Source organism: Penaeus vannamei, chromosome 14, assembly GCF_042767895.1.
Source record: "Penaeus vannamei isolate JL-2024 chromosome 14, ASM4276789v1, whole genome shotgun sequence".
Taxonomy (NCBI): Eukaryota; Metazoa; Arthropoda; class Malacostraca; order Decapoda; family Penaeidae; genus Penaeus; species Penaeus vannamei.
This window is the reverse complement of record NC_091562.1, coordinates 2,053,327-2,070,826: the sequence shown is the minus strand read 5'-3', so window position 1 is coordinate 2,070,826 and position 17,500 is coordinate 2,053,327. Positions and strand designations below refer to the sequence as shown.

General features: G+C 46.5%; 1 protein-coding gene across 1 annotated transcript in view; it reads right to left on the bottom strand.

Annotated features, from left to right (window-relative positions):
• Window positions 1-17,500, bottom strand: part of LOC113803830 (uncharacterized) — a gene marked incomplete in the record, with an annotated part of 518,353 nt that overhangs the window by 15,717 nt on the left and 485,136 nt on the right. Inside the window, 6 exon segments of the mRNA XM_070129566.1 lie at window positions 1,011-1,079; window positions 7,666-7,729; window positions 8,386-8,497; window positions 9,060-9,130; window positions 10,468-10,494; window positions 12,807-12,894. Coding sequence (XP_069985667.1) covers window positions 1,011-1,079; window positions 7,666-7,729; window positions 8,386-8,497; window positions 9,060-9,130; window positions 10,468-10,494; window positions 12,807-12,894 — 431 coding nt within the window.

Genomic DNA, 17,500 nt, shown 5'->3' with positions numbered 1-17,500 from the left:
GTCTTTAGGATTTCACTAACAAATAAACAAAGTGCGAGGAAAAGAATGTCACGGATTTCAGGAGATTTTTCTAAACGAGCTTTGTGTATTTGTACACATACGTAAGCATCTATTTATATGAATCTTTTTCTATGACTGTCTATCAGTCTATTCATCTATGTATACACACATGTATGTCTGTATATGCATGCGTGTTTGTGTACGTCGCGCGCATAGTGAAATGGATACATCGAGTGAATAAGTAAACGAAACTCGGAATATTGATAATGCGAAAGCACTGACAGCGCCTTCCAGGGAGACAAATGTCGCTCGGAAAGGGTTAACTTGGATCACGTGAATAACTGATGACGCCTCTGATTGATCGCGGAGGCGGGCGTCCGCGGACACACAAACTTTTTTTTCCTCCTCGAGTTTTACAACACACACAAGTTTCGCCAAGACTTGACTTGCTTCAATCAGCGGCCGCTATGAGTTTTCCACAAGATCGGGGAGAGAAAAAAATATATAAATACACCTTTGTTAGTAAGAAGCGAATCCTTTTTGTTTCAGGTACAGGTGTTGACGGCAGGACCGGGCCGCGAGTCAGTTAAGTGATGGTCACCGGGTTTCCAGTGTGACCGTTGATGCAGACTGAGTAGTCGTGTTTATTTACAGATAAGAGTATTTACAGGGGCTGTCTCGGTCAGGTGCAAGGGGCAGGGCTGCGAGGCGTGCAATGCATTTCCTCGTATTATTATCATACACATTATCAATATTATTTTCATCATTATCATTACTGTTATTATCATTATTGTTATTATTATCATCCTCATTACCATTATCATTATTATTACAATATCTATTATTATTAATATTATTATTATTATAAGAGTTATTTTCTCATAATTATCACAATGCACTGCGTTTTGTGCAACGGCACGAGCACTAGCGTGCCGCGCCCCTTGCGGCCCGCCTCGACGAGCGTGGTGCGGGGCCGTCAGAGCGCCGCGAGATCCGCAGGGCTTGTTTACCTGGACGTCTGGGAGGGTGTTGATGAGCCCCCGCCAGGTAGGGGAAGGGCAGCGGGCCGATCAGCGGTTCTGTGGCAAGACCACCACAGGGTCAGGACGGGTCATGAGCGGAGGAAAGTCGGAGAAACGGAGGCCAAGATAGCGAGAGGGAGACAGGGTGGCAGAGAGGCAGGAGGAATGAGGAAGAATGTGACTCGATATACAACAAGAAAAGAGTGTCTTGAAGATGGAACAAAGAGGGAAAGAAAAATTGGAGTCTATGCCCCAGGCATTTCAAATAAAACAGAAAAAGGCTGTTACAGGTAAATCAACTGTATATGCAAAATAATCAAATTGTGAAACAAAGTTACGCTCTTACTGGAAGTTACAATCATTTTCAAATAAAGGTGAAAATATAATTGCTCAGATGCTAACTAATAACGTAACCATATGTGCTAAATTATGATCATAAGAGTTTGCTTATAACTACACTGAGTGCAGAGGTATATTCCTCAGATGTTAATGACAATATCGTCGGCATTGTGGTATTCTTCAAGTGCTGACCCTTGAAACGTTTTACTCCACTAGTCCCTTCAAAGTGTATGCGTGAATTATAAAAGCTGTAGGAAAAAGGGGAATACATTGAGGATTTAGAGAGGGGCAGAGGAAAACGAAGAAAAAACGAAGGGCAATAATGCCAATGGAACTCTCTTCAAGGAGCTACAGAAACACAGATTCCGTGGAAGTCTGAAGAGAGCATGGCTACCTACAGACCGGTGAAAATGCAGGAATGTCTACCTAAGTGATGTAATAGAGAAGTCGTAGAAGTATGAGACCCTTCACCTGTAGAAATCGACCTTGCTAGTGACAGGTCATGAAACAAATAAAACTCTAGCACCTTTCCATGAGACGACCTTGTTGTTGTAGTTCTGGTCTCGTCCTGGACTGTGGGAGTAAGGTTGGTATGGCTTCGTGATCTGGGAGTAGGTATTGGAGTAGGGATGAGGCTGTGAGGGGGAGTGGTGCTCGGCGCGGGGGGTGTGGTGGGCGTGGTGCACCTGGTGGTGCCGCCGCAGGGTGTAGCAATGGCTACTGCCTCGGGAGGGCGCGGGGGGGTTGGTGTTGGTCATGGCACGGGTCACGCGGTGCGGCCGCTCCAGGGACTGGGTCCAGCTCCCGCGCGCGTGGGAAGCGCTCCCTGGGGACCCGTACGACTCGGGAGGGACGTAGCGCGATTTGGGACGGTGGGCGTCGGCGTTGTAATCAGAGGAGGACGAGCGGGTGAAGGTGGCGGAAGCCCCTGGGGGAGGGTGTAGCTGCGAGGGCGGATAGCACACGGGCTCGGTCACCTGGAGGGCCCGCTGCTTATGTACAGCCCGAGCGTCTCGCGGAGACGGCGTCGGGGTGGACGTCAGGAGCGGCTGGATGTTGCTTCGCACCGCCATTCGCTGTGGTTTCTGTGGCCCCATGAGCGGCGGGGGCGGGCGTGGAGGGACCAAAGTTGATATGTTGGCCAGTTCATTCACAGAGGGCGCAGAGGTGTACATCTGACCGATAATAGACACACCCGACCCTGTTTGCTGGCTCTCCAAGCGATCTACGGAAGCTTCCACATTCCCCGTGTGGACGCGCCGTAACACTGCCTTCTCGACGGAGTCTCGGCGTGCCAGCCTCTCCACGGTCGCTGGCTCGCAGAATGCTGGCGACCGGGAAGCCAGGGACTGTAGGGTGTTTGTCAGCTTGGATTTGGGCAAGTATTCGTCGCGACTCGGCTGCCATCGCTCGGGGCTGCGCGATCGCCTGGGCGCTTCGTACTTGGCGCGCATGTACTGCACGTCCCCTGCCTCTTGGCCTCGCACCACAGTCTTCCCCGAGGGCGTGACACGAGACAAAGAACCGTTCATGTCCGGCAGGGAGCGCGCGCGGCGGCGGGCATCCTCGGGACTCTCGAAGCGATCCTTCAGGCGGTTCACGTCGCCGGTCTTCACGTGGTAAAGGTACGAGCGAGAATGAGAAGTGGGGTCTACTTGGTCTCGCTTGTCTTTGGGCTGATCAGACAGACGCTGAATCGAGGAGGAGCTCACTGGATTGGCCTTGTCGTAAATGCGCCACGATAATTCCCCTTTGTTTGCTAAATTGACAGAAGAGACCGACCTCTCGGGTAGGTAGTTGGGAGAAAACAGTTTGTTCTGAGACTGCTGCTTCAGGCGTGACGGAAGCGTTGCGTAATGGGGAACCTCATCAATGTTGAGGCGGCTTCCGCGGGAGGAGTGCCTCTCCGATGACCTGGAGTTACGTCGAGCTCGTTTTTCGAAGAATTTGACCTTTCCTGCAACATCCTTGTGGACGACAGTTCGGACGGACATTTCGGAATCACTCGAGTCAGCCTCACTCCCCTGCTCCGGGGGGAGACTGTTGCTGCGGCCGTGACCTCCGGGTTTCTGAACCACGAGGAGGAACTGGTCGCCAGAGTTCAGCGAGTTGGGCTCCGACGAGTCCGAAATGTCGAGGGAGTAACAGGTGCGGGGTGAAGACCGAGATAGACTCTCCGGACTGACCGACGTTGGATGGTCCGGCACTTGCAGACTGTCGAGCATGGCAGGTGTCGATTCCAGTCTACGACCTGACTTTTGCTCTTTTACCTTCTCCTGAAATTCTATGGACAGCTGCTTCGAGAGCTGACGTCGCTGATCCTCATACTGATGAACATTACTGGAACTCTTCGCAGCCCTTGGAGGTGATGAATGCCTGGAGGGAGGCCTTCTGGTGGACTCTGGCGGCGGGCGCACATGCAGGGTACGCAGCTTATCTGCCAGGACGCGCCCTGTCTCCGAGACATCCACGCTGTATTTGGCAAGCTCACGTTGGCTCTTGTTGGGTGTCCTTTCCATACTCATCTGCTTCCTCTCTCGCCAAGAACGGACATTCTGCATCGAGCCGTAGATTTCCGTGAGGTGGTCGCGAAAGGCATTGACTTGCTCCAGGCTGAGGCTGGTCCAAAGGCCACGAGCTCTTATACCCGAATCTTCACGTGAAAGACTCAGACTAGAACCGCGCCTGCTACTGCGGCTTCGCTCGGGACTCTCGTACATCCGCGACACGTCTCGGACCGAGGAGCCCCGCCACAATCCTCGGTACGTGTCCTTGGAGTTCTCCAACTCCTGGCGTCGCTTCTGTGAGATCTCGGAACTGTTATCTGTGAGTGAATCAAATTTCTCCCGAAGCTCTGGGACACTCACGTCACGGCCTCGAAGTCGACAGTCACCGGCCCATTTCTTCTCCGGAGTCACTTTGTAAAGGAACTCTCGCTCCTTCTGAGCCACGTTCAGTTCCTTCAGGAGTACATTATATTCAAGAGCCTTTCTTTCCTTTTCACGCATACTCTTCCACGTCTCGAAATCTATAATTTCATGGGCACGATTATCTGCTGCAGAGAGCTCCACGGTACTCACAGAGCGCTCGAGGCGGTGGACGCGCTCAAGCGACGTGAACAAGCGCCGCAGCTGCGAGATGCGAGCATTGCGAGGAGCGGCGTTTCTAAGTTCCAGGATGTACTGGCGATAACGCTGGGGGTGAGAGTGGGGCGAGGGGGTCAGTACCTCCAGACTCCTACTCCGACGTGACTCTGAAAAGACCTCTACTGGAATGTTCCTAAAGCTGCTGCTCACTTGCCGCACCAGCTGGAGGGACCGAAGAGGCGACGTGCTTCTTGATGGGCTACGAGACCTGCGACCCACAGCCTCACCCCGTGTTATGGCCTCCCACTTGTTCCTCTGTTCGCTGAAAGAGTGCGAATAGCGAGAGCGCCTCGGGGCAGGGGCTGAGTGCGGCCGCACTGGAGATTCAGACTTTTTCCTTGCTCGGCGCTCCTCGGTCCTCCTGTCTGGCACTGGTGAGGGCGAAAGGTCGAGCATGCTGGAGTACCCTGTCTCATTACTTTGGGTTGTGTCAAAGCTTTCACTCTGTTTTAGTTTCTTGTCATCAGCAACTTCCAGAGACACATCTGAATAGGGTGACTCTCTGTGACGGCTGTCCTTCCGACCGACTGGCGACTTCCTGGAAGCCAGCTGTGGCTCTGGGGATAAACAGCTGCTTCGCCTCCTCCTACAGGTGGCATCAGCGCTACTACTTCGGCTGTCAACCACATTTTGCTGCGATGGTCTTCTGATCTTATTCATGCTACTCACTGTGTGTCGTGTGACACTATACATCCCGCTTTCTGTCGAGGTGTTTGACCATTTTCTCTGCGCATCAGCACTGAGCGACCTGCTGTGGCCTTTTGTTACAAGTGGCTCCTGAACCTTGCTCCTGTATGCCCCTGCTTTGTCAGGTGATACATCCTTCAAGGAGGCTCTGTGGTGCAGTTTTTCACGACCGTCAGCCTGTCTAACAGGGGAACTAGCCTTAGGGGGCGAAGGCGTTCTTCGAGGCGGCGATTTCTCACGATCTTCGAGAGTAAAACGGGACTCTGAAACAGCACGACGCTCCTTCAGGAAGTTCTCCCGAACCTCGCTGGACTGCTTGGCTGACGAGGATGTTCGTCCCAGGGAATTGGTTCTGGCAGGAGAGGAGCCCAGCTTCTCCCTGGAACGGGCGACCTTCTCACGATGCCATGTGGAATACAGAGCTCGCGTCTCTCGCACTCGCTCGGCCGAGGTGGATCTTGGGGAAGGGATGGGAGGCCGGTCCTTGTAGGCCTTCATGAGGGACGGGTGCCACTTGGACGATATGCGGCGCGGAGGTGACGGGGCCAGGGACACTTTGGAGGGTGCCGACCTTTTCCGTTCCCCAAAGGTTGGCACTGGAGGCTTGGCCGGTGGTGACATGGCTCTTGGTGAGACACGGGCGTAGGCCAGGTCGGAGAGGGATGGATGGTGCAGACCAAGGTCCAGGTCAGAGTACACCACGTAGTAGTCGTCTGTAACAGGAGCTGCATCAGTGACAGACCAGAGGTTGGCCTCGTTCTTGTGCGGAGAAGAGTTGGTGGATGCTGTCTTCTATGCTTCCGTGCTCCCTTGTCCCCAGCGCGGCCAGATGATCAATATCTGTCCAACTACTTGAGTGCTGCCATACTTGTGATTGCGAAGAACTGTACTTGAGGTGAGGCATCAACTGATAAGTGCTTTGAGACTGTGCTTCTGCAGGCATTCCTTCTGAGTGACCTTGCTTTTTGTACAGCTGTGAAAGAGATGTCCTCGTGCTCTTACAATATTACTGGTGCAAATTACGATGCTTCTGATACTTGTGCATACATACTGTATATACAAATGACCCGACAAGACGAAATCCTCCGTTGAGAGGGCAGATGCATGCTCTTGAATGTGGGATGATGAATATAGGTGTGCGCTGAGCGTCTGGGGTGCACCGTGGAGAGGGAAAGGAAGTGTGCAGAGTGGACGGACTGTGAGGAGGATGAAGGATTACTGGTCAGGATGCGAGAAGGAAGTCACGGATGACGACGTGCAAACCTGCTACAGATTTCCGATTCAATAAGTTGGGGGAAGGATGAAGGGAAGGTCCAATGCATGGGGACGGGCGTAAAGAGATGACGTGAAAATGAATTAAATGAAAGAATGAATGTGAAAGATTCCGTGATGTTATCAGATGCATGATGTTTTCGATGTGAAACAACTGATATTAATCATGGGATACGTGGGTGCTGATGGTTCAGGATACAGCCAGCAGCAGCAAGACCAGTTACAAAACACAGCAAGGCTACAGCGGTGCTTACGATCTACTAGTGAATGATACAGCAAGAGCCTCAATGCTCCAGCAGTTCGTCTCAAATGTTGCTTTCTTTAGGAACCTTTGTGTTGTTATCAACGCAGAAGGAAACATGAATAATGTTACTTTCAGTGTAAAGATTGCTCTAAGGAAGAAAAGACGGAAAGCTGGAGAGAGTGGCATGCACCTACGTCCACAAATGGCAAAAACCATCAGACGATGTACCTTCGAACTCAAAGAGTAAGATCCTTAAAGACTGAGAAAGAAGGAGACGAAAATAAAAGGAGCGTATGAAATCATTTTTCACTTGCACGGCCTAAGACAGAATGCTGTCCTATGGCCAGTGTCCATGCGTGTGGCGCCTGGAGGGAACAGCCGCAGGGCACAGCGCCTCGAGGCCAGGCGCAACACGAGCAGGTAGCAGGAGGGCGCGACCTGTCATGCACACATGATACCCCGTGCTCCGCCACCCAGGGCTCCACTACCATGTGCTACCACTACCTCGCAAACACAGCGACACCGTCAAGATGCTCGCCTAACAAAACATGGCTAGATATGAAATGCACTCTGGTTCTTTGTTAGCCAAATGACGAATTACTTACACAAACATGTTTTGTTTTGGTCATGTTCAGAGTTCACAATTCATGATAAGAACATATTGGCACATACAGAAATAGAGGAAATAAAATGACTGAATTAAATAACATTTAACTAAGAAGGTCTTCTCTACAAATCAAGTCGAAGACTGTCATAAGGTTGATTAGACAAATTTGTATGATGAAAAGAACATTCACCCACTAAGACTACTTTAGGAAATTATCTAAAGGTTTAATAAAAAATAAATCTTCGAGGATAACTTGCAGTCAGACCTCCTACATGTACGATATCACAGGTCAACTGTGTTACAACATAAATAACGATGCAAAGGAACAGAGGCTGTCACAAACTGTACCTTTCGGCTTGGCGGGGGCCGACTTCTGCAGGCCGGTCAGGGGGATGTCGCCGCCGCGCTGGATCTGCAAGGGAAGGCACGGTTCTTGCGTCAGAAAGTGCCAGTGCGTTTCTAATGCGCACGCACACACACACACACACACACGTGCGAGCGCGCGCACATACATAAACACCCACACACGCACGCACGCACACACACACACGCGCGCGCGCACACACACACACACACATACGTGTATATATATATATATATATATATATATATATATATATATATATGTATATATATATATATATATATATATATATATATATATATATATATATATATATATATATATACAGACATTATAGTGTATATCATATATCTTCCAGGTATATTCCATACGTCAGTTGTGTAAGACACCCAAATATTTTCTGAAGAAAGGAAAATCTGTGAGACAAGAAACAAAGAGGTGAGGAAAAGGCAGTGTCTTTACAAGTCAGGGTGAATGGTGGGTGTTAGCTGGTGGCCGAAGGGAAAGAGGAGGGAGACAGACCCTACACGGAATAAAGAAGGAAAAGAAGGAGGAAATGAAAGAAATGCAGTCCGATACATGAAGGACCTGAATAGAGAGAAGCCGTCCTTTTAAGAAGCAAGCACATTTACAGAGCCCATTAAGAGGTGCTTCCCTCACGACCCTCTCCCGCTTCCCCCTCACTCTCTCTTCCCCGAGCTCACCTGACGGTACACCTGGCTGGTCTTCCTCGGGTCGGGGGGCTGACGGCGAGCGTCCTCTCGCTTACGGAACACCAACGTGCTATCGCTCTCGTATCCAGACTCCTTCAGGGCACTGCGATGACACGTTGCAGGGCGGATCGCGTTAGTTACAAGTCAAGAGAGTCGGCAACGGTTAGCATTGAGATATCGGACCTCTTACAGGTGCAGATGCCGAGCGCTGTGACAGTTACCAGTCTGTGCTCCCGATAATAACTGTGGCAGCGAGCGGAGGCGCCCTTCGTCGATGAACATTATGAACTAGAGCCCGAATAATAAGGGCATCTGAAGCAGAACTGGATGATGGACGTCACTCCTACAGTTATTAGCGAGAGCGACTGATAGCAATCACCGGGTGACTAAGCAGATGAAACAGATGAATATAAAACGTTCTCAAACGGGAGTGAAGCAGTAATTAAAGGCAAAGTCGATAACGTTTCGGCGAACCACAAAAATGAACATTTATCCACATTGCTTCAAAACCATAAGATATGTTGATAGAGAAAAATAACACAAATCAAAAAAATGTAGGCCAACTTTCTCCTGTTTATTCAATGCTCAAGGACGCAGTGAATCTCCCACGTCAACTGTCAACGCTAATACTACTCTACGGTCTCCTCTACGCACGCAATACTTACTGGGTCATTGACATCTTCTGCGACCCGAGCCTGTGGTTGACGGACACCGGCGGGGGCTCCTGAGACTTGGCCTGAAGGGGAATAAGGCTCATTTTAGCTTCACACTGTCGCTGTGACGTCACGGAGGTCGTGATGTTAATGTGTGATGGTCTGTGGGGTGTTGAGTTCGTTATGGGTGAATATATGGTGTTGATATCGGTAATGGTGAGTATACAGTGTGGGTATGGTTAGTATCGTGCTTGCATTTGTGTGGTGGTGGCGTGGAGCTCTCATTGGCGACTGAGATCAAGAGAGTAAAATGGTCAGAAGTGATGTTAGGTTGTTAGTCATACTGTGTGTGGTTCTGAATACAGTGTTGAGTGCAGTATATCTCTGTGTATGACTTTTTTCCGCTTTGATCGACGCTGATTCCGCATAGAAAAAAAACTATAACATTTTACACGTACGAAATCGGACTTCAAATTCGGTAATTTCATAAACCAGTTACTTGCCAGTAATTCCGGTAGATGGCGTCGAGTAATTCTAAATTGCTGGTATGATACAAAACCCATCCGTCTGAAGATCAAATAAGAAAAGAAAAGAAAAAAAAGAAACATAACCAGAATAACCCTCATAAACCGGTGCGTAGTGAATCTTAAGAAAATTTTAGTTGCAAGATTATGTATACTGCATCAACCTAACACTTGGGTTAGTGAATAACATGTAAATAGAATGTAGTGTATGTGTGAGTGACTGCGAGAGTGAGTGAGTGAGTGCGTGAGTGAGTGGAGTGAATGAGTGAGTGAGTGGAGTGAGTGAGTGAGTGAGTGACTGGGTGAGTGAGTGAGTGAGTGGAGTGAGTGTGTGTGTGTGCTGGTAGGTGCGTCAGCTGCCGTAGGCGTGCGTTCATGCATGCGTGTTAGCATTTTTAATTTAAGCGATATATCTTTATATCAATATACATACTTAACATATATATATTTTCAATTTGTAAATTCATAATAGCTTCCTTTAAAATATTTAACTATATAATTTCTGTGTTTGCAAGGCAATTAGAAGTATATATTGAAAATTGAATGTCGTTGTTAGTATTGCATATTAACTGCCAATTCACATTTCTAATATTTGTCATGTAACGATGGTTAAGAAAAAATGCAAGAAATAGAAAATGTGTTTTCATTACAATTACTGAAACCAAATAACACAAATAAATATGTAAAAAAATGACATTACTTCTAAAACAAACGAATCTTCGAATATCTAATATTTTTACTCGTGAAAGAAACTGCGAAAACACTCTTCTTTGAAAAATAAAAGACAGTCGTAGAAGGAAAGAGAAATGTACATAAAACCGAATATAAACCAATGAAAAAAAAGGAAACGAAAAGAAGAAAAACACAAAACATAAAAAAACAGAAAACAAACCAACCTCGACTTTAATATCAGCCTCCGGGTTCTGGATTTTGTACATGGAAAAGAAGAGAACAACATGATGCGCATGTGACCAAGCACTACAGCTGCTACGACTAAAAGGGGGCGCCTCACGACCTCCTGCACGACTCAACCTTTGATATTTTCCCTTTTATTTTCGTTTTCGTCTTCTTTAATTTGGGTAGATATTTTGGAATTGATTTTTAAAATTATTATCATATACTGAATCTTCTGTGGGTTTCTTTTATTGAAATGTGCTTTGAATGAGAAAGAAATATTGCCTTTTTAAAATTTTGTGATTTTGCAAAATCGTATCTGGAAAATGTTCTCTTATACGGAATATGAAGAAAATATAAAAATAACAACAACAAAAAAACAAAACACGTGATAACATGAAAGAAAATGACAGCTTCGTGAGTGCCATCAGGTAGTGCCATAAGAGACCAAGGTTGAGCGAGCAAGGAGTACGTGGCAGCTCGAGGCTACGGTACCACAGCCTGCGTTATCCACAGCGGGCACGAAACCTTCAAAGCCACTCTACATATATACAATATGGGTCACATGTCTCTAAAAGTATGTCACATATATTCAAATCTGTTTGGGGGAGAGCAAGCACAGCCAAGTTATCTTCATGCTACAATGGAGGTCGAACACTAATATGTGTGTGTGGATGGATCAAACAAAAGCAATCTACACATGTTCTACTGGAGGGACTGGACTTCTGTGTATCAACACTACAACAACAACATCAACGACATGACTACAACTTAGAGCTGACATTCTAGAATCCACTGCTACTAGTTTTGGGGCGTTGGGATCTAAGTTACGTGTTTTTTTCGGTACTTAGTGGTTGTAACTTGGCTGTGTCGCTAGGATCAAAATTATCTTAAAGCATTCTTATCATCCCATGAGTCAAAAAACATCAATATTTTGAGAATATATAAATGCTGCTTCACGAAATGTGGATATGTCGATTAATGTTCACGAAGGCACTGAACCTGTGTTCTTTTCTTCTTCTCGGTCTTAGAATCTTGTTGTTGTTTCTGTGTAGAACATTTGTAGTCGACTAATCCACCATTCGTCCTTACTTCCAAACCAACGTCAATGGTAAAAGGCATTTCCTTTAAATAACTCACTTTTGGCTGTTGGATTCCCCGATTTGTGGAAAAGAGAGGTAGAGAGTCAATCAACACTTCTTTTAAGGCAGTACAGTTTGGGAGAGCATTATCTTAAAGTTAATAAGTATAGTGGGTAGAGCCGGGGTAGGGGTGTGTGTGACCAGAAAAAGTGAACATTTTTAGGGGTATTATATTGAACTAAACATCAAGGTTTGGCGGAGATGGACTAGCCATGGCCGTGCTGCAGCGTGCTGAACACGTACATTTTCAGGTGAACATGTAGAGGGGCTTGATGTTCACACCTGTACACCTGTCGATGCTGTGTGCAAAAGTGCTCGGATAGCAGAGGTGCATGCAAGACACGTAGGCCTTTGGTGGTGAAAAGGCAAAAAAAAAAGGTGGAGGCACAAAATAGCAAAAAGTAGGGTGTCCAATATTTTGGTTTATTTTGACAAAACGTCTGATTTTTTGCTCATTACCGCTATGTTTTTTGTTTAACTTCCTTCTACTGAGAACTGCCTCAGCAAACCTCTACACAGGGTCTAGTTGATTGCCCCTACTTATCATATTCTTTCCTAATTTAACTCATCATCTCTTTTAATTCCATTCAACCTTTTCCTGTCTTTATTATCCTTTCTCCCTATCCCTGGATTACTTATTTGCTCCTGGTTCATTCAGTCATCCACACACTCTCTTATTTCTAAGTTACTCAATGAGCTCATCTTATATGAACGTTTTCACCCTAAGCTATTCTCAATTTCACTTACAATCGCCCAGTCTTATTTTACTCACCTATTCTCTCCTGATTCTTATTAACCTATCCACTACAAGTCTTGTTTCACTTATCCTTATTTTACCCTCTTCCCACTTTACATTTACTCTAGTTTATTCCTAAATTTATCTTAGCATTTCACGCCTTATCCTGTCTTACTTATCCATTTACTCCCTATTCTTGTTACTCGTATGTCATCGCGTATTTTAACCCAATCCCCTTACTCCTCTATTTTATGCCTTCTCTTGTTACTCCGAGAAGGAGGAAGGGTCCTCCTGCTCTAACTCCCTTCTCCTTTGCCTATTCTTCTTACTCCCATTTTCTCTCCCTCCTACTCTCCTTACTCCTATTTTCTCTCCCTCCTACTCTCCTTACTCCCCCATTCTCAACACCTCCCCCCCCCCACCATTACAGAGCAGTCATCCTTGCCCTCCCGGTCTCGCCTACCTTCTTCTGCTCCTTCTCCGAGAGTGAGGAATGGCCAGGCACGTAGTCCTCTATGCGCCCTGGCTGGTGGACGTAGCGGTTGGTATTCCTGGAAGAAGAAAACAAAAGACAGTCAGAATCTGGGGTCTGTTTCATCTTTTGGTTTTGAAAAGCGAGTGGAAATCGTTATCATTCGGAAAATCTTGCTTTGGGGAAAGGGAGAAATTCGTGATTGTTGCATATTATTGGTAAATAAGTACTGTTCAATTACATTTTACTTATCACATCTGGAAGTGGCAACTAAATGACATAATTGAACGAATTACTGTCTTGATACAACAAAGCACTATCAAATTACTATCTAAAAAAGAAGACAGAGAAAAGAAAGACATAATAACTTTGTATTTATTTATCTACCAAAGAGAAAGTTTTGTCTTGCTTTCAACACCTCTAAATCACCCAATTTCCACACCTAATTTCATTCTCTGCCCAATCTTTTTTCTACTCTCGCCTCATCCTCAACTCCCAACCTCTCACCCCACACCCATCCGTCGCTCTGCACTCCAATTCCTCACGCCCATCATCCCACCCCACGCCCACCCAGAGACCCACGACGCAACATGCAATTAAATAAAGTAGATGTTGTGGTGGCGGGCGGCCATCCACCATTAGTCACGCTCGTGATATATGTCTAAAGTAAGCGTGTGAGCGTGCGTTAGAATACTCGTTTGTGGTTTTGCTGTGACGAGCAATCATTCCGAAGATAATTTCTCACTTTACGAAACGGGCACTTCCAACCTGGTAATCACTCTTAACCTGATTTGGCTTCGTTGCATGATTTCTTATTCATCGAATGGATTCAGTTATTTGTTCCTAATCAGCTAAGCGACATGTATACGATTAGTCTTGTTTCGAGATCCTGAATATAGTCACTTCCGTTTCTGAACATATCCTCACCGGAGTACGATTTCCTGCCCCTAAACTGCTATCAAAGCGTCCTTTTTCTTCTTCTCACACACGGGATAAATGGCAATTTAAGTGGCCCAAAACGGACGCCTCGAGATTTATGGCCGAGGAAGGATTAATTTGCATAAAGCTTCGGTCACAAGCATCACATTTCCGGCAGTCGCTTCGTTCGGCTTTGAGCTTTAGGTACAGTGGGAGGGAGGGGGAGAGAGTGTTCCTTGCAACACGCGAAACCGTTTAACACTTCCTGCTAGGACTGCCTACGCTAGATTGAGATCGTATAACCGAAAACCTGCCTTAACCACAAGCCCCAAACGTAGCACGCCCTCCCTCAGCCCACCCTAACCCACCGCCCACCATGATAATACGAGACGGTGACACGCCCAACAGCTGACATAGGCCTACGCGGTGGCGCAGGTAAACATAGGTCTGGAAGTTGACGAATCTGAGGTAATGACAGAGTGTATTGGTCCCTGTATGCTGGCACTCACAGCCACACCCTTCTCTTCCCTCCCTCGATACTCACGCACTGAAAATCGCTCTGTTTCCTTAACTACCAATCACAGGATAATCATAAAGGAGAAACTACTAATCGGGGCGAATCTCTCCGTAACGTAGGAATAGTAAAGTCACCCCCCTTATGTTCGCTTTCCATTTTCTTTATCTCTTCTCCTTCTCGCCAAATCCGAAAAACCCAATTTTCCCCTCCTCGGTTCCCATACAATAACCATTAAAGGACAACAACACACCCCTACGACGACACAGCCACGCCTTACATGGTAGCAGCAGTTTCCCGAGCCAAGATATGCCCACGCGATAAGTCCCAGCCAAGCCAACGGTCCAGACACAACACAACATCCACGACACAAAAGGTTACATCTTCCTTCCAGCATTTATAACACCTCGACCCTGGGCTCCTCGCCGCTGCCAATGACACTTATATGGCCGACCGAAGGACACACATACTAACAACCAGGACCGTTTCGAGTGTTAGGACACCTTACAACTCACAACACATACATATTCATGGTCGGGGAGACGAGACATTGTAAATCATCAACTATAATCTTGCTTATAACCCTAGACGGTCACGTGGACTACTAACAAGGGTTTACAAGCCCCTCTACACCTTTCTAAGGTTATGCAAATCAAATTTATACTTTCGAATACAGAGAGAGTCCGTGAAAGCTGCCTAGAATATTCATTTGCCGTGTACAAGGCGCCGTAAAAGTCTCTTAATTTACGAATTTCTATAAAAATAAATATGTAAACCTTCATATGTATGTTTATCCTTAAATTTATGTACCGAGAGGCAGACGATGAACAAATGATAAAAAAACGAATTTCCTCAATTTCGAAAATGCTTTTTATCCGCCCCGAATATAAAAATGAAAAGAAATAAGTGTACGAAAGGGGTAACTACAATAGACAAATAAAAAAACACAAACAAGCAAAAAATTCTGCGGCAATAATAAGAAAGCGGGGACAATGACGATGACAACCCATCATTTTTCCCTCTTATCGATAGAGATGTCCAGCGATAAAATTTATCATCCTCAATAACGTCAATAACGTCGCATTTCTGAGCCGTTCCACGAGATAAACCCGCTTTACGAGCCTAATTCCTTTTTTTCCTGCGTTCGATGCCACCATCTCGTTTCCATGCGAATGTCCCCTACTTTCGGCGAATTATCCGTATTTTTTCGCAATCGAATCGTCCACAACGCTGAGTTAATCGTGTCCAGATTTAGGTTATCCCCTGGTTGCATGTCCTCCCCCCCCCCTGGCATGTGGATGTGGAAAGGATGAAGGGGTTGCTCTTACTTTCCTTCGCTTACAAATAATCTCTCCCTCTCTCTCTCTTTCGCTCTCTCTCTCCCTCCTCGCCATCCGTTTCTCTCTCGCTCTCTTTTCCTTTCTCTCTCGCTCTCTTTTCCTTTCTCTTTCTCTCTCTCTCTCTCTCTCCCTCTCCCTTCCTCCCTCCTTGTCATCCGTCTTTCTCATTCTCTCTCTCTCTCTCTCTCTCTCTCTCTCTCTCTCTCTCTCTCTCTCTCTCTCTCTCTCTCTCTCTCTCTCTCTCTCTCTCTCTCTCTCTCTCTCTCTCTCCCTCCTTCCCTCCCTCTCTCTCTCTCTCCTTCCTTCCCTCCTTCTCTCCCTCCCTTCTTCATTATCACTATTTAAAACAGAACACTGAATAAAAAGAAAGAAAGAAAAGAAACTGCTCAGTAACGCACTTCCCAACTATTATTTACCTCAACGACATATAAACAAAATGACTGTCCAAAAAGTACTCTCTTGTCCGCCTTCTTTTCTTGACACAGTTCTCACGCATTTCTTCCCCACGGCGCGATTTTTTCCCCCTGTCGTCATCCCCGGACCGTGGGTTTTGCGGCCGCTCTCACAATGACCCTCGCCCGGAGATCATGAACGCGATAACAACAACAACAACGAGGAAAAAAAAAAAAAACGTAGAATTCGGAGTTCTCACCGTCCTGTAACGGGGCGACCATTCCCGAGTACTCCCGAGGAAAATCGAAGGTAATAATGAGGTGTGTAATAACCGCAAAATGACCCCTAATTTCCAGGGTGTGGGTGTGCGGGCGGATGGCAGGTACCCTCCGCGCCCTCGGCTAAGAGGAGGGCATCGTGCAGGCGGATAACTGGTGGGGGAATCGTTTTCGCAGAAGACGTGTTATCCTTCCTGTAGAATTTCAGGAATGCATGTCTTCTTTTCATATCTACTAAAGACTTGAATATATCTCTTCTCCGGCATCTTACTTTATCAAGGAGACAACCAATATTTCCCCCGTTTCATACTAATAAAAAAAATATTATGACCTGAATTGTCAAACCAAATAAGAGTGAAAATCAAATCTAACATGATAAAAAAAATCCAGTGTCGCCAGGGATCACGACCTCCTATGAACCAGAAATCCATAAAATGCGTAATTGGTCGTAATACCTTGGCGGATATTTCAGTAACGAGTGAGAGTGAATGAACGAGGAGAGTGGAGAGTGAGTTAAAGGCGAAAGAGAGGGATGAAGGGAGAAGCAGAGTAAGAGTTAGTCATACACACACACACACACACACACACACAAATATATATATATATATATATATATATATATATATATATATATATATATATATATATATATATATATATATATATATATATATATATATATATACAGAGAGAGAGAGAGAGAGAGAGAGAGAGAGAGAGAGAGAGAGAGAGAGAGAGAGAGAGAGAGAGAGAGAGAGAGAGAGAGAGAGAGAGAGAGAGAGAGAGAGAGAGAATAACGAAAAACAACCGTGAATCCCACCGTCTCCAAAGACACCACAGACTCCAGGCGATCCAGGTTATACCCCCTGTCCCAACGAAAGAACAAAGCCCGTCGTCCCAACAGCCTCTCCCATCCGTCAGCCGTACACAAACCCTGCACAAAAGGTCCGCGCAATCCTTTCGATCTATTTCACACTCGAATGTAGGAAATACGATCGCCCAGACACCTCCAGACAGCGTGCCTACGACCTCCGTTTCGTGTACTGTCAAAAATAAGCAATTACACCCAGGCCGTCCCCATAAGGTATACATTACATCCTTAATTCGCGCCATTTATCGTGGAAAAAGAGGTCAGCTGACACCTTCCGGGGTGGATGGAAGGATACTCCTCGGAGGGTATGTTGGGGGTGGGGGTGGGGGAGGGAGGTATCCTAGCTCGTGAATATACAGAAGGCTTGCGGG